The sequence below is a fragment of the Cuculus canorus genome, chromosome 5 (assembly GCF_017976375.1).
Source record: "Cuculus canorus isolate bCucCan1 chromosome 5, bCucCan1.pri, whole genome shotgun sequence".
Taxonomy (NCBI): domain Eukaryota; kingdom Metazoa; phylum Chordata; class Aves; order Cuculiformes; family Cuculidae; genus Cuculus; species Cuculus canorus.
In genome coordinates this window covers 7,341,483-7,362,992 of record NC_071405.1, presented here as the reverse complement: position 1 = coordinate 7,362,992, position 21,510 = coordinate 7,341,483, and the positions used below count along the sequence as shown (strand labels likewise).

General features: G+C 40.0%; 1 protein-coding gene across 2 annotated transcripts in view; it reads left to right on the top strand.

Moving 5' to 3' along the window:
* The window catches only part of BRF1 (BRF1 RNA polymerase III transcription initiation factor subunit), a 178,613-nt gene that overhangs the window by 50,476 nt on the left and 106,627 nt on the right, over nucleotides 1-21,510 (top strand). Inside the window, exons 1-2 of one of the 2 annotated variants that reach the window (XM_054068881.1) lie at nucleotides 12,435-12,438; nucleotides 21,303-21,334. In XM_054068881.1, coding sequence (XP_053924856.1) covers nucleotides 21,305-21,334 — 30 coding nt within the window. In that variant the 5' untranslated portion in view covers nucleotides 12,435-12,438; nucleotides 21,303-21,304. Of the gene's footprint in view, nucleotides 1-12,434; nucleotides 12,439-21,302; nucleotides 21,335-21,510 lie in introns of those variants that run through there. The other variant, XM_054068880.1, reaches the window with a different exon arrangement.

Genomic DNA, 21,510 nt, shown 5'->3' with positions numbered 1-21,510 from the left:
CTTTTATTTATAGTTCTTCAGAAAGTTTAATGTATTGTTTGAGATCTGAATTGATTTTACATCAATTTGGGTTTTATTAGCTTGTTTGACACAAAATCCCACAGTGCTGCGGCTTTTGACACAGATTTTCAATTGCCTTACTTTTGTTACTTGTCGGTGTTAACGTTTTAAAGGGAAGATGGCTTACTAGCTATTACCTGAATTTGGAAGGTGTTTCACCCTTTTGTTGAGCTACCTATAAAAATTTTATTTTTCTCTTTATAGAATGTCTTATCAATGTCAAAACTATAGGTATAAGGCAAAAAATACATCCAAAGGAGATTATGCTTCTTGAATCCTGAAGTCTGATGGACCTGGTTGTCCCACTCCCAGGAGCTGAGCGATGTGTAGTGTTTCCAGTGACATCTGACTTCAGCTGGCACTGCCAGCGCTCCGGGCATTTCAGACTCTGGCTCTTAATTTGTTTCTTGGAATAGTAACAGTCCTCAGTTGTTTCTCTTTAATGTTTTGAACAGCTTTTCCACCCCTACATATGTTTGAATGGAAACAAAGGCCTCTTTGGCTGGTCCCGCCGTTCCCAAGAGAGAGAAAACTTGGGAAGAGCAGGGCAGGGTGTTTGAGTGACTTATGGGCTTGGCTGTAACCTGTGGCTGCCCTAGGGGTCACTTAGGAACAATGAGAACCCGGCCAGGATTTTCCAGGTGGGATATCTGTTTTAGTCAAGGAACATTTCATTCTGTTTGTAATCCTTTTTACTGTACACGTTACAAAAACTGTACAACTATCCACTATTTTGTTCATAATATTTTCCAATGCTACCACCTGGGTTTTTCTTACAGCAAAGTTTTGCGTGGAAAATATCTTTTATCCCCCACACATGCACCTTTGTTGTTATATTTATTTATTCTTTTCCTTTGAAGCTCTCTGGAAAATGCACCCTTAGTTGTAAACCAAATCCTGTCTTGTTGGAGCTTAGTAAATAAAACCTTTTTCCACATGAGAAGAGTCCTTGCAAAGTCCCCTCACCAGCTATCTTGTGTAAATATTCCTCTGTTTGCCTCTGGGGGTAAATTCGGGGCAGGTTTCCCCCCCTCTAGTAAAGCTGCTCAGTCTCAGTGCTGGGGGGTTTGCCAAGCCTTTCGCACAGTCTGAGACTGAGGGTTGCCCAAGTTATTCAGGTGGTTTTCAGCAGCATCATGAGTAGCCAGAGGAAAGAGATGGAGTCCTTCTGGGATTTGTCCAGGGAACTGAGTTATTTGAGAAGAACCTTTGTGCTAAATGTCTAAGGAAAAAAAAAACCTCCTGAATGTGAGTGTTGGGAGCAGAAGGCTGACAGGAAAAAGCTGGGTGCCTTGGTGCCTTTACATTGTAAACTTGTGCTTGGTGAGAAAGCATAAGGCACTTTTCCTCCCCTGCTTCCTCTGCCCCTTGAACCTCCCTTTTGTTTGAGGGAAGATGTCGAAAGCCTTGCAGGATCCCAGCAGGCAAGCAAGCAGGGTTTGTAGAAAGAAAAAAAACGGGCATTTCCTCAGTGCATGGGACAGTACTTTTGTTATTTCTAATTTGTCTGCAGTACTTGTACTTTATTGCCAAGCTATTCAAATGCCTCCTGGTTTAATGTGTTTATTTTCATGTCACAGTAAGGGAAGTTGAGAGTGTTTATCTTAATTTTCAGGTGCAGAACTGAGGCTAAGTGACACATTCAAAGTTACCCCAAAAATCTGTGATGGAGTAAGGAACTGGTCTCTTTACTCCTGGACTAGGCAGCAGCTACTGAGCCTTTCTGTCTTGTTGGTCTTTGCCAGAGAAGTTCAGCTAATTTCCTCTTGGGCATTAGCAGGCTCTGTCCCATACTGTCCTGGGAAGCTTTGTATAACCTTACCATGAGAGCCTTTGATGGATAGATTCTTTGTTTCCCTACTAACACTTTGAGGTCTATCTTCGCAAGGAAAAGGGCAAGACTTCCTTTTTTTATTAGAAATGAAAAATTAGAACTCCAGCAATCTTTTGACCTCTACTAAACTTCCTGGAGCCAGCAGGCCTGAGTGTTCCCAATTAAAAAGTTAACTTTTGAAATTAGGCTTTAATCAACAAAATTTTAGAGCTCTAGTTAGGGAAGTTAATAAAACCAGTTTCTATTTCTCTTTGGCTAAGGACTTTCATTTTAGCAACTGACCTTTTCAATAAATACAGTTGCATTCAAAATGTGTTTTATTCAAGTGTTGGGTGTGACAAGGACATAAGAAATTAAAAATTGGTTTTAAATTGTATGGTTGAAATACATACAATACTTAGAAAAGCAAATTATTTCATTTCACTAGATTTGTGTCCGTGTGTGGTAATGGATGCCAAGATCTTAATTCATAGTAAGTTGAATAGAATAGCCAAAATTTAAAGCGTGTTAAGGGCATTGTCCAAATTCCTCTTAAATGCTTGGGGCATTGACCACCTGTCTTAAGAAGGCTGGTCCAGTGTTTGACCACCCTATTGGTAAAGAAATGCTTCCTAGTGAAGCATTTTCTTGGATGTGAAGTCTTGGAAAAGTCTTGTCCACTTTTGTTTCAAATTGAAGTTTTAAATAGGTATGCTTTTGGGTGGATGGGTTTTAGCTGGAAGAGTTTCAGTCTATTAATGAAAAAATGCCACCTTCAATAGGGTGTTGCTATTGTTACCCCATATTATTTACATCTATTTCCAAATAGTTCATGTGTTTGGCAATGCTTGGCTTGTGTGACCATTCCTATGTGGTGCCACAGCAGAAAATGGTGTAGATGTAGGGAAGAGTGCAGCCAGGGCCAGCAGTACAAATTTAATTGCTGCATCTTAATTTCTCTCTGTAATCCTTTCCTCCAGCTAGGGTTGGAACTGCTGAATTTCAACAGCAGGGCTCATAACCTGAAGCCAGCACATCCCGTCTTCTTTTCCATGAAGCAAAGGAGCATCATGATTTTTCACTTGCATTACTGCCTCACACTTCTTTTGCTGTGTAAAGAGATATGTATAAAGGAAGCATGTTGCAGAGAAACATGTTTCATGTTTCCCATTAGTGGGAAAGTAAAATTTTCCTCTCCGTGTGCTTGTTGACATTGTCTGCTCCATTGTGTGGCTCTGTTTCTCACTGCCTCTCCTTACTTCAAGGGCTGCTCCTGATTGCACCCTGCGCACGCAGTTGGGTAACCGTGGAGCAGTGAGATCGGAGAAGTCGGGGCTGTTTCAGTTATCCTGCCTGACCTCCTGCTGTATTGCAGAATAGCCTGTTCTTCCCGAGGTCCTGCGTTATATCTGTCAGTCTTCTATGGATGTCTTTTGTAGTATCTGAAGTGATGCTGGGTACTTCAATTATTCCACTTGTATCCGGTGATTTGCAGTGTGTTTTAAGGAGAATTACCTCCTGAGAAGAAAATAACCTAAAGCTTTTCAGACTGGTTGTATGGCTTTGCACCTGGGGGACAGGAGTGAGGAGATGGTTAGTGCCCCCTGATTCTCCTCTTGTCCTTTGTGGACAAAAGCCAGAAACCTTACTTGTGCACAACTCAGATGCGGCAGGAAAACAGTGAGTGTGATTGCTGCCTAGCGTTATCCTGCAGTGCCCTGTCACTGAAAGTCATCGAAGATTTCTGCTGGGAGACCATAATTTTAATGTGGAGATACTGAATTTGGATGCTTTGCTTTGTTTCTTTAAGATTCTGAAAATAGAAAAGAGGAAGGGAACTTTACATTGTGGTGTGTGTCAACTCAACAACTTACTGTTTAAATCCTTGTGCTAAATGCCCATTGTGGATGCTGCAGGGAGGGAGGGGAAAAGCTGCTGTAAGTGCAGTAGTGATAATTGACCCACTTAAGAGAGCTGCTCTAATTTTGCATGTTACAGCATCCTGGAAATTCAGATAAGAATGTTGATCTCTCCAGCTAATAGGATTTCTAAATATATCATCCAAAAGAAGCAGGAGGACTGTAATTTTGTGTGTGTGTGTGCTCAAGCTAATGTTTTGTTTAAGAATTGCACATTCAGAAAATCTGCTTTTCTGTTAACTTGTTACTAACTTAGAATAAACCAGTATATGACCTCTGGTGCTGGCAAGGGGAGACCTGATCCTACCCCACAGAATTTGCTGAAGCAATTCCCAACAGCTTTTGTGTAGAATAGTGACCAACTTTTTTCCCCCTCAGGATGTCGCTACCCAGCAGGTGGCTTGAATTGTCCACTTTTCCAAAATGCAGCATTAAACAAAGTACCTGCAGAGATAAAGAAGGGGACAGGGTCACAAGGTGGCCAATCAAGATTATAGATTTTGGTTGGTTTTCATAGCTTTGTTGTTCGTTTTCCTTATTTAAGGGAAGTTTTGAACAATAAAGGTCAAAGTAATCCTCCTCTGAAATTTGACTGCAGAAATACTTTATTGCTTTACAGGGCTGAGAGTTTCAGGTTTCTCTCTAGGCAGCTCTTGCCCAAAGCGTGTTGATGTGTACAACTGCTGAAACCCATGGGGTTTGTGCTCAGTAGAACTTTTGCACGTAAATTGACTTAATTTTGGAGATCCTTTACCCTTGCCCATCGGACCTTTCTGTGTTGGGACAAACCCAATCATCATGGTCCCTCATTGAAAGGGATAGACAGGCTTTACTCTGTGGGATACTGGATGAGGTCTACTGAAGCTTTTGTCGCTGTGGGCTTCATTTCCATTATGGGCAGGGAGGAGAAGTGTTCGTTGTTTGGCAGCCCTGTGCATGTCACCATGTTGGTCGTTGTGTAACACAGAAATACAGCAGAAGCACCTGAGCCAGATTTTTAATGAGTGTAATAGCGGTCTGTTATTGCATGCATAAAAATAATAATTAATAAAATTAATTGCATGGTCCTGTGCCCTTAGTAATTAGGTTCCAGTTTGGAGTTTCTGAACTGAGAGAACTTGTCGTGGTAAAGGTGAAACAAAGGAAAAAAACAGAAGCAGGGAACAGGAGAGCTACGAAGGCACGAGTAATACCAGGGTAAAAATAGGAGGGGCAGCCCTCACCAGCAGCAAGGAGGAGGGGTGATGCTTTGAAACCTGGTGGCAGCGACATGGAAACTAATGAGGCAGGATGAGTTCTGGGTGATGGATGAGAGGAGGGAAATGTGATGGCAGAGAGGCCTCCTTCCAGTGGCATAAGTACAAAGGAGGAACGATAAGGAAGGGGATCACACCTCTGATGTCTTTGACCTTCAGCGATCCTTGCATGCTTGTGAAAATAAATATTTAACAATCTTAAAGATTGTTTAAAGGAGGAAATGATTGGGTTGACTCTCTGCTTAATTCAGAATTTTATCTCTGCATCTGAATTTTGGTGCTTTGTCAGCAAAACCAGCATTATAACTGGGTGGTGTTTTGACCAGATGGGAGCCAATACATTGCAGACACCAGCTAAATAAAAAACAGTATGGTATAGCCGGTCATTGTGTAGCACATTCCTGCTTTTGTCAGAGGATGTGCTGGATGTGGTGTGGGATGTGGAGGAGACGCTTCCCCTTCCTTCCCTACACGCCCACCCCCCTTAAGAAATAATTAAAAAGAAAAAGCGTTATCTTATGGTTTGTTTAATTAAATCTTGGTAGCAAACTTGATCAATTATGCTTGATGGTTTTGATACGGTCACTGAAAAATATTTCTAGTTGTAGCCATTGCTAATGTTTTCTGCATTTGAATACTTTAGAAGCCAATTGGAAAATTAAATGCTCTCCTTCATTAAAATCATTTTGAAGATGGTGCATTTGCATTTTAATGCAGCAAGAGCGATGTCTTAGAAGACAAATTCATATTATTAAATAGTTTAATTAAGATCAGTAATGCAAAGTGGGGTGAATAAAAGCCAGTGCGTTGAGACCTACAAGCACTTCTGTGCTTGCTATCTGCAAATACTGTTTTAGCTTGAGATCTCTTAAAACTGTGTCCACTTTCATCGTATTCTTAAGTCTTATGCAGCTTTTTTTTTTTTTTGCCTTGCACTTCTTGATGTTGTAAGTGCAAAGTGAAGGTATTTCAGAAACAATAGTTCTTCAAATTTATTTTGGAAAAGCAGGATTCATTCTTATACCTGGCCTGTCTTTGCATCTTGAAAGTAGACTTAATAATGATTTCTCACATCCTAATAAAGTTTAAGCCTTTTAAAAATTAGTAAAAGTACTTCTCAAGAGCTGTCTTATTTCTTGGGACATTTGTCACTAGGGTTTTGTTTGCATGGCCTGGTCTTTATACACAAACTTCATACTGGAAATGCTTCTCAGTGGAAGACTTTTAGCATTTTGCAATCTCATGCCAAGTAAAATTGTGAGCCGAGACATTTCTAGCCTTTTTGCTCTTAGCCTGCATTTATGGCAAGTCCATGTCCTTCCTCGAAGGCAAAACAAAATATCTTTTAAGTTGAACTGCAAGAGTGGCTCAGTATTATTGTTAAGTAATGTGATGTAATACCCCATCACATGGTGGTATGTCTGCTGTTTTCTCCTCTTTGAGAGAGAATAATCTTTCCATCTTACCCAGTTTCAGCAGGTTGGGAAAATAGCAGCCTTAAATGAGACCCAAAAGAACCACAACCTAGGTTTCCTCCAGAGCTCTGCTTTTGAAGCCAGATGTTCCCTATGCCTTCTTTAGTTTGACTTGCTAATTGGAAATAAGACGTTGAAGACAGTGTGCTTTGAAACTTGTATATTGTGTGTTTTATTTAGATTTAATCCTTTAAATATTTGACAATAAAACATAAATTGCAGAGCTCTCAACTTCAGATCTACTCTAAGTGAATCGTTTTAAGTTTTCAACATCCTTCCAGTTTGGGAGAGACACAGTAGTCTCAATGATGTTTTGACTGGATGTGTTGGTAAAGTGCGATGAGATTTGCTAATCAGTATTTTTAAATGGAGATATATAGCTGTTTCTTCAGTGAAGGAGCAGCTTGTCTGCCAAAAATAGAGTCTTCACTTGTGCCTCAATAGACAGTAGAAAGTAGAGTGTGTTTCAGATTCCTTTCGTATTGGTAAGCAGGAAGGAATGGTGAACAATATATTTTATGTTATTATATATGAGCTACTCATGATGAAAAGCAAATTTTGAAAGATGGAAAATATATAGACTGAAAAAAAAACCTTCTAGTGTGGACAAAAATTTGTCTGGCTTATAATATGCTATAATGTTTTTAATATGAAGAGAAAATTGTGCGGTAAAAATGCATATTCAGCAACATGACATGTACTAACTGAAATGTGAAAATCTTTATTACATAAAAATCAGAACTCTGAATGTTGCCTCTGTCTTATTGTCAGGAGAATTTATCACCTTATCTGTTTTACAGTATTTTTCCTTCTATAATTGGTCCTTTATACTTTTTATTGTTCTTGCAGAGAGCCTTTTAGCCTTGCAATTTCCAAGGGGAAACAAAGTTGTTATTGTCATCTCAGGTACTGTACTGTGCAGCACAATTCTAGGACAAACAAAGAACTGGTGTTTCAAGTTAGCCTGCAAAAAATTTGAGAGGTTACCTGAACTTGCCAGTTTCTGAGAAAGCACCACTGTGTCCTTGCTTTGCGAGGGTTTTGTCCCCTTCTAGCTAACTTGCATTAAAAATACACTTTTTTTTTTTCCCCTCTCCCTAATGAAGCCCTGGCTTCAGACTAATGAAGTTCTGCCTGTTCAGCTCCAAAGGTTGTGAGATTATAGATTCTTTTCTGTGACTTTTCCTGTTGGGCAAAATTGCCAGGCTATCTGAATTGAGAATATTTCTTTTGAAATTTGCCATTGAAATCACCAATGAACCATTCTTAATCTCCAGGGAAATGAGGAAGGAAATGTAAAATAATTGTAAGTCATTAGTGAAGAAGTCTTCTTTTAAAGAAACATCTGGAGCTCCAGTTTCTGCTGCTGTGTCTCAGTTGGTACCTGAAATCAGAGAATGCACTATTCTGTACTGACCTGGAGTTGAAAGTTTGGTTTTCCCACGAGTGCTGTTAACTTCTGCAGAATTTAGTTTGATTTTTCTTTTCTATATGAAAATTTCTGGTCCTTAAATGATCACTCTTCTAGAGAATGCAACAGATGGACTGCATCTGTGCTGCTGTCTCTGAGGGACTCCCAAATCACTGCATTCTTGTCACATCTGGAGGACCCAGTTCATTGCCAATAATTATTTCCAGCACATATTCGGATTAGAGTTTTTTGGTTGAAGAATATTTTTGGCAATGTCCAGTTTGATATTTATGATCTTCCACCTAAACACTAAGTTCTTAATGTGACAGAGGAAAGCAACTCAACTATAGGTTGCTGCTTTACTCATTCCTCAGTCTTTGAAGTGGTGGCTTCAATGTCTCAGCTGTTTCTCACAGTCATTCAGTGATGAAACAAAGGAATGCTCCGGTCCTTGGGTTTTGCTGATAAGGTTGGCAGTCCTCCCAGCAGAGCTGTAAACTGGTCACTTTCCTCCTGTTGCAACTGGAGAAGTTGGGAGCACAATGAGGTGCCAAGAACTCTGGCTGCAGGGCGGTATACAGAATATGAGAACATCATCAAAAAAAGAAGCTGCAAAAAAAGTAGTTTGACAGAAATGTTTCATCACAACAATCCTTTCTACTGCCAGGTTCCAGGATGGGAGGAAGGAGAATACAGAGCATTTTCGACCAGCTCTCCAGCAGCTGGGGAAGGTGTGGTACGTATAGGGAAATGTTTGTTTAGACAATATATCCGAGGGTGATGAAATACATAGGAGACAATCCAGAAAGCCTGTGTCCTATGTAGGATTATGGAATTACTTAGTTTGGAAGGGTCCTCTGGAACACCTCTCCAGTTCCCCACTCATGTTGTCAGTAGATTGCTGAAGCCCTACTCTGGTTGAGTGCTTGTTGTCTCTAGCTGTGGACGTGTCACACTCTCTCTGGGCACTCTATTGTAGTACTTTACTACCTTTACAGCAAGGATTTTTTTTTTCCTAATATCTAATCAGATAATCTCATTTTCTCTTGCTGCAACCTGCATCTGTTGTCTTTCGTTCTGTCTGTGTGTGTCTGAGAAGAATTTGGCTCCATCTTTTCTATATTCCCCTCACTAGGTAGTTAAGACAGCATTAAATCTGCCCTAAAGCTAGGCTGAAAAAGCCCGGCTGTCTCAGCTTTTCCTCATAGATCACATGCTCCAACCTCTCAACCATCCTGGTATTCCTGTAGTCATTCCAGAGCGCTGAAGTTGTACCGAAGAACCTAGACCTGACCATGGATCTCCAGATGCAGCCTCCCAGGTCCTGAGTAGAGGGGAATAACCACTTCCCTCAGCTGCTAATCCAGCTCAGTATGTGTCTGGCCTTTCTTCATGCAAGACCGTGCTGCTGACTCCTGCTCACCTTCAACATGGGGATCTCCAGCTCCTTTCCCTTAGCCTGTCTCAGGCATGAGACTTTACAACAAGTCTCAAGAAGGCAGCTGCGCCTTCTGATGTATGACCACTCCCCCAGTCTGGTGTCACCAGCGTACTTACCTGGGGTGCCTTTTGCATTCAGACAGGGTTGCCCCTAAGGGATCCCCGTAGTACTGGTCTGCCACTTCAACTTTATACTACTAATCACAGCCCTTCAGACTTGGCAGTCTAGCCAATTTCATTCTTATTTTCCAGGCCAGCTAGCCAAACTGTGATGTCTCAACAATTTGGCTCTGACAACACCATGGCAGACCATGTCTTTAGCTTTATTGAAGCCAAAGGAAGCAGCATCCACTGCAGTGCCAGTTTCCCCTGAGCACATGTCCCTTCAGGTGCCATGTAAAAGGGATGGGTAGGTGACACGTTGCTGAGGTGTGGAGCTGAACTGTCTTTCTGCTCGGTAGTTTAAGTGTTTGGCTAGCACTCTTTGCTCAGAGTCCAGAGTGGTCCATCTTCTGATGGGCGACACAATGACAGGTGCTCATTGATTGTTATTTAATATTAAATGATGTGTTTTAGGGCTGGTAACTAAAGCCTCTTCCTGACTTGCAGAAAACCTGAATTTACTTTTGTAAGGGGAGTTAAAAGCCGAGTGGATAGTCAGGGCTGAACCCTGCTGTTTCGCCTTTTGAAGCTGTTGCTGCTTTGAGATCTGAAATGTAAGAGTTGTGGGGTCAGGAGAAGAGCAAACAAGTCGAAGCTTTTGTAGGTGAAGGGCCAGGCTTTGAAAGGGTGTATACCTAGTTCAGCTTCTCTCTCCTCGGTTATTTCTGTGAGTTTCTTTATTTTTTACACAGATGTATTTATTATGTATGAATATAATGACCTCCTATGTAGATGTGGCACTTGGTGACATAGTTTAGTAGGCATGGTGGTGTTGGGCTGAGGCTTGGACCGGATGATCTTAGAGGTCTTTTCCAATCTTAATGATTCTATGATTCTATAATATATAAACAGTTCTGGCAGCAGGACTGTAAGTCCAGATTACTACCTCCTAGCTGAGGGTCCTGATGATGAGTAGAATTTATAGCATTTGATGGAGAGAGTATTAAAAGCTCCATCTTCTGGTTGGAGAAACTGGGGCACAAAAGGGAAGCAAAATGATTTGCTCATCAGTGCAGTGATATGATGTAGGTATGTTTGGGTGCATCTAAACCTCATACAGTAGTACGCTGTAGGAGTCTTGTTCTACCTATTAGTCTCCTATTTGATTTTGCAAAGACCTTGAAATATACATTTCTAGGTATATTGGCTAAAACACAAGGAATTTTTATCTAAAATTGTGAAGAGAAGCAAGTTCTGCAGACTCAGCACGTCTGGTGTTGTAAAAATCCTAGGCCGAATTTCTAAGTCTCAGTGTTGGGGAAAAAAAAGTTATCATTTTTCTTGAAAGCTTTGCAAATATGACACAACCAGTGAGCAGCTGTAAACATGGGACACAATAGCATTCTCGGTTGTTGTTTGGAGCAGAGCTGTATTTTAGGAGCTTGCCACCAGTGCGCTGTAGAATGTTATTTGAAATTACACTGCTTGGTTGCAATAAAACTACCGCAAGACTGCGTGAAAGGAGCCTAAGGAGATTTTTTTCAGCATATCACTGGCAGTTTTTATTTTCCCAGAGGCAGATATGTACATCATTGCTGGTTGTTTTTTTTTTTCCCCCTCTCGTGAAGAATTCCAGCAGCTGAGATAAGTTTACAGTTTCTTAAAAACTGATAATGAAAGAGCAATCTCTGTGTTGAGAGAGACATGAGTGCTTGTGATTGCTACAGTATTCAAAAGAATATAATACAGGGATAAAAGTTTAATATTCCTAATTTTCCATCTTGATTAAAACTATGTAATGAAGACTGTTAACTTTTAACAATGTGAAAAATGCCATTTGCAAGTAAATTAACTTCAGGGTATTCACTTACTGATGCTGTGCGACATTGTCTTTGGGAGTTCCTGCTTAAGTGAAGTAAATATTGACAGTAATGCCAACAGAATTTCAGTACCCATGACAAGCAGAGAATTGCTGCAGATTGCTTACTGAAGACCTGAGTTTTCATTAGGATATCAGTATGTGTATTCTGGTCCCTTCCTACCCTCTTCTCTGCCCACATGTCTCGCTCAATAAAGGATTTTTCTTTTGCTCTTTAAGGATCCCTTCATAAAAATGAGTAACCAGTAAGGAAGGAGTTGATGCTTTAACACTGAGGATTGATTTTAGAGCAAATTGGTACAAAATCAAATTAAATCTTAAGCTAAATAAAGGAATGCAAAATTGTTATAGGAACTGCTTAGCTTTGTGTTTTGGATAATAAAGGCACGTGGAGTAGGACTTGAAAGGCGGGGCTGAAGCTGTGATGTGCATTGCATCTGCTTTCATTTGTAAGGAGCTCAGGATGTTGCTTAGCTCTTAAGCCCTTCTTGCAAAACTTCCTTGTTGATTTGCATATCATAATCCCACAAGTTATATCAGGTGTTGCGTTAAGAGAGGATGTACCTTGGGCCTTTTGAAAGTGAGGTCATGATCTGAAAAAATTATTGACTATAAAGTTAGTTAACTACAGGGCAATGATAGCATCAGCACAGTTGAAAGCTTCTTTCTCTGGCCACTTGGAGAGGCTTGAGAACCCCAGAGTCAAAAGGTAATAGTAAGATTGTCAGAAGATTTCAGAGCATTTTACCAAGGAAAGGAAAAGTGTTGTCTTGATTATAAAAACATAATGAAGAAGGATGAAATGTTTTAGCAGGGCAGTGGCAAAAAAGAAAACAGAAACCCAGTGTCCTGAGGCACAGCCTAGTGTTCATTTTCTTGGGGAAAACTCATTCCAAAGGAGAAATGCTTACTTCCCACCCTTTCCTGTAGATAAAACACAGAATGTATCAAATTTCTGTGACTGTGTATTCCCTGCTCAGTAGATCTTCTCAAAGTTTTATTCTTGTAATTGAACTCTCTGAAAAGTTACCTATATTAAAATCTCTGCTATGTCATCTTTCTTCCTTGCCATGGGAACTCCTCCCTCTAACTTTGTTCAAGGACCAAATTTAATCTTTTTCTAGGGGCAACTTTTCAAGACACAAATTTGTTTTAAATTTAAGATCCAGTATATTATGTGCTTGAAGAGGAATGTGTCATGTTGAGAATTGTATCCATTTCAAAGTATGATGCATCACTTGTCTCTAGCCCTGAAAAGTATTTAAAATTGATATTTGATATTTTTAAAGTTAGAAAGGCTGTTGCAGTTCTTTCCCTTTCTCCTTTGTTCTTCTTGAGATGTTTTCTGTTGGGCTTTCTGGAAGCAAAGATCTTCTCACCCTGCTGGTAACAAATAAAGGTAATCTCTCCTTTGTGCATTGCTGTGAAGTAGAAGTAAAGGCATGTTTGGGTATTGCATCTTATCCACAGATTGGTAAATCCATATGTGATAATGTTTGTTACTGTGCCTCAAGATAACTGGCTAACTGTCCAAGGAGGTAATGTGAGTTTTCTACTCCTGTACTGCTAAATAAAACTCTCTTGAATACCTCTACAGTGGTACAGCATAGCCTGTAAAGATGCATTATTCTGTATTTGGTAAAATGCTTTATTAGTAACTCGTTTGGGATAAGCTGCTGTTTATGTACCATAAGGCGAGCCCAGTTTAGAAAATAATAATCAAGTTGTGTATACCTCTGTGCTGTTATGACTTATTTAGGTTTCTGCTATGGTGAACACATAGACTTTTTAAATACATTTAGCATAGGCATTTCTTAAAGTGAAACCGTGTGTTGAGAATTTTTCATCTTACCGATGTGGCACATTGGTTTAGCTGCATGTTTTCCTATTTATTTTATTGAAAATGCCTAAACCAGCTGCTTTGAGGAGTTCAGCCAGTGTAAAAGTGATGTCTTGTACTGACTTCCAAGCACTGCTGCTGAACTGGTGCCAAGCACCTAGTTTTCAACTCCATGTGGGGTTTAAGTTCTGTAACAAAGACAGGTGATTGGGGAAGTTATTGTGAGTTACTATAATGCCTTTAAGTCAAACTTGCTTTTATTACTACAAGACTAGTAATTAACAGTTTGGTAGCATTTGTGAAAGTGTTGCTCAGTCCATGCCTCAGGAGAGAGGCGGCTGCATCCATGAAGCCATTACGTCTGGTGTTTTCCAGCAGATTGCTGGAGGTGTGAGGGAGGGGGGAAATGCAGAGAGCTCTCCTGCCTGCTGAGGTGAGGTTTTCTGATCAACAGGAATACAGCATTAGGTGGAAGGGTATTGCTGTCCTGCCTGCTTTGTGAATGCAGGGGCTCTCTTTGGTACTTGGCAGTGAGCATCCAGTTCAAATAACTGAGAAGGTTTGTACGCTTCTGTGCCTACAGGCATCTGATACAGAAGGGTTTGTTCTGTCATTGTGTTACATGACATATGCTGATACGATTCTCTTAAAGGCCTTTGAGAATGGGAAATTTAACACATCCAATTGTTGTACTTCCCACCAAAGGCCATTAAGGAGTCAGCAGCCTCAGAGTGGCAGAGATGCGATTCATTTTATTGAAGCTGTACATTTTCTTAAAGGCTCGAGTGTCAGAAATTTTCTGCTAAATGAGTTTTATGCTGGTTTACCTGTTTTATGAGTTTTATGCTGGTTTTAAACGACCTTTACACTGTTTGACGTGTACATAATGCCTATGCACAGATAAATTGCGTTCACAGATACTGGCAGGAAAGCATTGTCTGAGTTTCACGTGCAAACTCTGCCATGTTCCAATGGTGGGTACAGCAGCTGCCGCACTCCCATCCTAGCAAAGGTCTGCTGAGATAATTCTTCAAGGAGCGCTTAATACCAGTGTATTAGACACAGTATGGTCATGAAAGCAAAGATGTAACGCTTGGCTTCTAGCATGGAAAATTATCTAAACCATTCTGTATCTACAGAATTTGGTTTTGTTTCGGTTTAATTGAGCATTGTAGTGCTACTTCTTGAGAAGTATAGCTGGGTGTTCACTCTGAATAAAGCAGAGCAGGACTATGATGAACTTCCGCACAAGAACTGTGTCTGTACTTAAAACAAGGAGAGCGTTATCAATTTTATAAGACTTTGGTTTACTATAGAGCAGTCATTCTGCAGGCTTTTGCTCCTTATTTGTTTCAACGTTTCCCTTTCAGATAAGGTAGGGCTTTGTGTTTCGGAGCAAGCTGGAGAGAACTCTGCAAACAGTGTTACTTTTAAAGAGAAATTCGAGAAGGTGGGATGAGTAACTGAGAGATTATCTCAGGCTCTTATTTTGATGAATGCTTTAAGCCAGCGAGAGCTGGCGCGGCTTCAGAAAGGAGTCATCTTGCTTTGCCCTTGCCTGCTCGGTCCTCCCCCTGTCCGCTCCCTGCCTTCTATCATCCCAGGTGTTTGTGCAGTTACATGTGAACTGGGGAGTTAATCCTGCTGAAAACAGAAGTGGGGGGAGGGAAAGAAAAGCAATTTTTTTCGGACAGTTCCCTAGGCTGGTTTGCCACCCTGCTGTACAAATAACACCCCGGGGAAGGGGGTGGCGATGGACTGGAATCAAGCCAGTCTGGGGCACGCTGAGATTATTCTGTTCATTCATGTTGGTGTAAGGTGCCAGACAAACCATCACTTAAATATATATTTTTTTTTGTTGTTGGTTTTTTGGGGGGTTGTTTTCTGCATCTTTCCAAAGTCTTCCATTTGGAGTCTGCTGCAAATAAGAGTATTGAGCTCGTCACAGCGCTGGTTTTCCTTTGCCACCTCTGAGCATGCAGGATTTGTCCCTGCTTCTAGTTTCTGCCCCTTCTCTGTCTCTGCCAGCTGCTTTACATTTCCAAATGTGTGTTGCTGCTGTGCTGAATACCAGTTTGTCATCTTAGAATAGTTCTTCCAAATCTTAACCTCTGGATTTTGTGAGAATTTTCTTTCACTGTTGGTGCAAAAGTCGTAACCTTTACAGACTTTGTATATGGGGGAAGGAGAGAGAACTGAACTCCTTTATGTTTACCTAAGTCTTTATTATTGGTGTCCTCCTTCCCAGCTGCTGTTTTTATGCCTGCTTTATTTTCAAATGGTCATTCTGCGCAGAGTTTCGGACTGTGCGATTTCATGCCTGCTGATGTGTTTGGACTCTCTTCAGACACAGGATGTTTTCTGCAGTGATTTTACTATTTACTCTTGTTTCTTTTTCCCTTGCAGCTTGAGCTTTGCTCCTTTCCCGGTGCCTCGCTCTCCCATTCTTCTCTGCCAGCCCTACTCTTCTTTTAAGTTCTTTCTTAAACCTTGCTTCTCCTAGCAACCTCTCTTGTTTTCTCTCACCAGCGCTTGCTCAATTCATTGTTTCAGGGGACAGGGTCTCTCTTTCTTGTTTGGAGACTTTTTCTTGTTTGAATCTAGCCAACTGTTTTTTATACACGGTCACGTCATCCAGGTTGAAGATTAACCTCCTGTCTCTCAAAACTTTAAATTAATATTTACGTTTTCTCTTTATGCCTAAATTTTCTTTTCCCAAAGTAACTATACTGAGTAGATTATCTTTGTGTAGCTTAGTACAGGTATTCTTTTCATATTTTACCCAATATCCTGAATAATTGAGAGTTGACTGTACAGGCATTTTGGGACGATAAATGTTTTTTTTTCAGTTGTGTTGCACTGTATTATAAATTTACATGAGACTATGTAAATACCTTACCATATCCCACAAAGCAGGTTATTTACTTGAAACTGGTAACACTAGGAATACAGCCTAGCCTGAATCCTTTAAAGACAGCATTCTCCAAGAGCAGCGTTTTCAAACGTGCTGAATGCTCGCTGCAAATTCCGCTGGCCCGGCATGCTTTTGAATACATTCCTCTAAGTGGGAAAGGCTCTGAAGACAATGATTAGGAAAAATCAGCATTAATTTAATAAAGAGTGAACTATACGTGTATTGGCGAGTCTGAAGGTTAGTGTAGCGGTGGATCCACCCAGTCTGACCAGCTGAGGCGCAGTCGGTTTTGTCTGCAGTGACTGGAGGTAGAGGAGGAGGAAACGGGTGTCAGGGGCTAATTTAAATCTTAGGTGTAAGCCAGAAAGCGTCACTTCTAACACTTTCAATTAATGCCATGAAACGAGGCACTCTGCAGCCTGAAATGCCTGTCTCCTTTTTAATAATCTACCTTGGTTGGTTGTACGGTGCTGAATTACTGCTGTTGACTCTCTCTTACCTGGGAAGATAGAATGTTGCATGTGCTGAAAGGGAACTGTGAGAAAAACATCCTGATTTACCTGGGAAGGAGTATGGCACTGCTTTTTGTCCTTAAGTTGGGGATTTTAGAATACAGAATATAGAAAAATACAGTTTTATGAAATAGATGGGCAGTGATGTGCAAACAAAGGAGAACCCCATTGACTAAAATAAAGTTCTTTTTTGCTTATGCATTAATCTGCACGTAACTGCGTACCTTGGTGAAATTAGCTTGAAGAATGAACAACAAAGGGAAATAGAGCTTTTTATGAAAATGCCATTTGTACGTACTTACTGGTATGATTCGTTAAATGCTGTTTTTATACTTGAGTGCAGCCTGTGCCGTGTGGACTTTTTTTGCGCAGACATTGGCAAACTAAAACTTTCAAAACTGGCACTGTGTGATTTGGGCCTTAAGGCAAAGCTTTTATTGGAGTTATCAGAAACTGATTCGGTACGAAATAATTGGGTTTAGTTATTATTTTCTAATTGTTTTACTTAAGTGTCACTGGGAAGAGAAATGTTTACTTTAAACAATTAGTGCTGTCAGTTTTAATTAATTACTATTTAAATTGCTGAAAGTCAAGCAGCAGAGCTATACGTGTGATAAGTCATAATCAGAAATCAGTTGGTGTATGGAAATATGGAAAGGGAAGTTTGTAAATTGGGTGTTGAACTGAAGGGTGGAAAACTGGGTTCAGGGCCAGCTAAATATGCTGTCACTGGTTTTTTACCCTGGTATCACTCCACTTCTGTGTCCACCCTCCCTTTTGTCTCATCTGCACATGTTTGTTATTGTAAGTGCTTCTGGGAAGTTCCCAGCTCTTATGTAGCTTATACAGAACTGTTCCATTTCATTTAGAACTTGAGAAAAAAATGTTTTAATGTTCAGAAATCTTTTTGCTTTTCAGACAGATTTCCGATTAAGCTTTGCTGTTTTGTTTGCAGCCCGCTGAATGGTTCTTGTCGAGTACAGAGAGGGACTTCATGTTTAAATATTTTGTGTATTTAATGGATCTGGGTTTAGTTTTTGTTAGGAACAGAAGGCAACTTAAAAAAGGTAGTGCTTCATTAGTTATTACAGCTCTTGTGGATGTCAAATTTCTCCAGGGTGGCTTGTAGTCCTGATTCCTTGGCATCAGTCCTCTTTCTGTGGTACGGGTGATTTTGTCGTAAGCTTGTAAAAATAAGTAAAGTTCTAAGGGTAACTTACCGTGCTGCTCAGTTTTGCCTGTATCTCCCAGCTGTGACATGGTGCGTAGCAGAAGAATTTTGACACAGTAGCATGAAATAATCGGTTTGAAGGTTTCCTGATTATTTTAGGTTGTCAGGCACTGCAAGATTTTATTCTAATTACTATTTAATTTTTTTCAGGAGGGGGAAGAACTCTGTTGTGAATGATAGTGGTTATTTTAAAAGCATCTTCCAGAATTTATTCTTGCATCTCTGTAAATAGCAGTTTTGCCTACTGGAAAATGTTAATAATGAAAATGGAGGAGATTTTGATGCATGTAAGTACTTTGCTGGGATATGTAAAATGTAGGACTATCTGAAGGACAAATGCACGCTTGTTTTGGTATTTTCGGTTTTAGGTTTCCAGTAGTATTCGGTTCATTATGAACTTTTGTTTCCTCTGGTGCTGAGAATGAGGTCATTATTGCTGTGATTCATGGTGCTCTCACATTATCCACAGATTACCAGATTATAAAAGCAGAGAGGGAGTGTTCTGGCTGCTTGATTTGACCACTTGCATCATGTTGGTGAAAGGATTCCCTTGAATTGAGTCTTTTTAAGTAAAGCCTTTAGAATAATTTAGTTTTTATTTAGAAGTTTCCAGTTAGGGACAGTGGGTTGCGTACCTTGGTGAAATTAGCTTGAAGAATGACAGCAAAGGGAAAGCAATTGAAACTATTAGCAGCACTCTTTTCTTTTTCTTTCCCTTTTTCTTTCCTTTTTTTTTCCCCAATTACTGCATTTATAACCTAAGTCCCTTCGTGTTTATGTCCTGTTATTTTGCATGTGTATATCTACAGCATCAGTGGCTTTCTATCCCTTTGGGAACTTTTCCATGTGCTAGCAGTGTCTGTATGCAAAATTATCATTGTTTTCTTTTGGCTTCAAAGAAAACATTTATCTTATGACTGTATACTTTTAAGATACATATTAAGTATTATCTGCTGTTTTCAGCTGTTGTTGTATGTTCTCTTGAACTGTTCCAACTCTGAAAAGGAGTTTGAAAACAACTCCCTGTTTTTACAACTACTTCCTGCTGATAATTGTGCTCACAATGTTCATAGTAAAGGCCAACCCGTTGCTACTGCGTGACTCAAATTTCCCTTTTGCTTTTGCTGCGCTGTGGCAGCTACGCATCTAATCAGGGAGGGAGATGGCTGGAGGCTACCTTAAATGAAATCCAGAAATGCCACATTTTTTACTGTGACCTTTGCTTACCATTTCAGTGGACACTTGAACTAACTTCTCTAAGGAGCAAAGCATCTGTATGTTAAAGTATCCATAGTGTAGCTCGGAATTGCCACTGAACTGCCTGAGCTCTGCAAGTGAATTCCAAGCTTCTTAGCTCTAATCTCTCATCATAATAAATGCACGCAATGTTCTCTGTTTCTCTTTAAAGGTGGAGTGTTTTTTTTTTCTTACAAGTGCTCAAGTTTTATTACTGTCGTGTGTTACTGAGTTTAGGTCTTCCACCAAAGTGCTTTTAACAGTTTGGGAAGGATGATGAATACTTTGCTATACAGATTTCATGACCGTAACTGAAATGCCGAGGTTAGACAAGTAGCTCTCTGGCTCACCTAAGATCTGAATTAGCCTCTGGCTCTGATGCTCCTTTCTGTCTCCTGCTCTGTCTCCAGTGGCAGTGGACAGACTCTGGGACCGCTCGGCTGTTCACTTTGGTGCCTCAGTAACCTATGAGCTGCTTTTCTTTTTGTTTTGTGAGGCTTTTTAATTTTGTTTTTGTTTGGGGTTTTTTTTTCTTTCCTAAACTGTGACAAAATCTATCAGTTCTGAGTGATAATTTTAGTTGATCTCAGTGGTGAAGGTATCTCACGGTGGGCATAAAGTAACCAAACACTTCAAGTCAGTAATGAGCTAGGAACATTTTCAGACCTAGAATGTTTCTTAAAGCATAAAATGGATGTAGTGATTTCTTCCTCTGTTTGAGCTGGCAACTAATATGGTTCCTTGGCAATTGCATTGCTGAAGTCTTCCCGTTTTCTCTTTTCTCACTACTTTGACCAAAAGTTGCATTGCATTCCATATCACTCTGTGGATTTCTAAAGTGTATATTTTACAGATTCTTCTTTTTGTTAGCGATTTCCTTACTGTGTTAAAAATTTAAGATTGCTTTAATGTCTTCTGTAAGATTATCTGTAGTGGATTTTTCAGAGCCATACTGAATTTTCAGCTAATTGAATATCCGTCTATGCTTTATTTTAAATGCTAGAATTAACTTTCACCAGATAATATTAATGTAATGTATTGAACTTTGTAACATATTTTGAGTCCTAAATTCATACAATTTCAAATCCAAACTGAGGATAAAAATGCTCAAGGATAACTCTTAGCAAGGCAAATGTTTATGTATAAACTGATTACGTTATCTGAATTATTGTGCTTCCATGGCTGATAATGTTTAGGAGGAACGTGTACTATATTACTCTGGCAAACTTTAAGAAGAACATATGCTAATACTTGTGTTACCACAATGTACCAAACTATACTGACGTCCCTGCGCTGTTTTTTAATACTGGATTTCTTAACACGTGGCTACATACAGAAATGCACGTACAACCCTCATATATGTTTTCTCCGCCTCTCTCTCTCTCTCCCTTTCTCTCACACTTGACTTGGACACTCCTTTTAATGGTAAAACCAGAATGCTTTTAAGATGTAAGCCACACCTGAGTAGCTGATAGGAGATCAGCACATGTAAAGGCTACCTTTGCCCCTTAAGCTTAGTGGTGTTTGGTTTTGCTCTTTCTAGATACCGTTCAGACAATATGTTTGTAAGTGTGCTTGCTTTCAGTAAAATCTAATGGAAAGTTGTAGTGGTTTTGGCTTGGTTTTAGCTATTATGAGTTCTAAGTGTGCCCATAGTGAGTAGTAGGGGCAGTGACCCAATATTTTTGTGCAGCAGCACAGGATATGATGGAGGGAGAAAGAAGTGATTTTCTTGATCAGAGAAGAGAATAGCCAAAGTGGCTTTCTCTTCCCAGCACTTTGACAGGTCCTCATAGAAAAGGACAAAAGAAACTTAGTGGTTTTCTTTGTTCTTCCCTCTGTTTTAATGGGCTCCTGAGCTGGCACAGGAGACAAATGATGCTTTACGTTCTTAAATAAAGCATCAGATATTCTATCTTATTACTGAAATTAGGCTGCAGTATATCGTAAGTATTGTGTGTTGGCTTGTTCTTGGATCCCATCACTCCACATAGACAACTTGGGCAGTAAATGTGGCAGGTGCTGGCAGGATTTGTTGGGAGATGAACCTGGCTGCTGACTGTTAGCAGAAGTGATGCATCCAGGTACCTAATTCTTATTTAGTTTCTTTGAGAGTTAAACCTGGGTTTATTTCTTCATGTTTGGGGGTTACTAGTGAAATTAGGGAACAGTGTCACATTCAATAAGCATGTATATTCCTTGACTTCTTCGCAGACATGTTACTTGACCTCAGTGACCTTCTTCAGGTATGGTATCTTTATTATTATTATTATTTGAAACTTTTGTTGAATTGTTAAAATAGCATGGGTTATCTGGGGTGTTTTAACTTCTCTCTAAAGATTCTGAGTAAGAAAGTCACTGGGTTTGCACATCAGAGTAATTATTGAGTGAAATAACATGTCAAACAAATATTTTTTTGCTT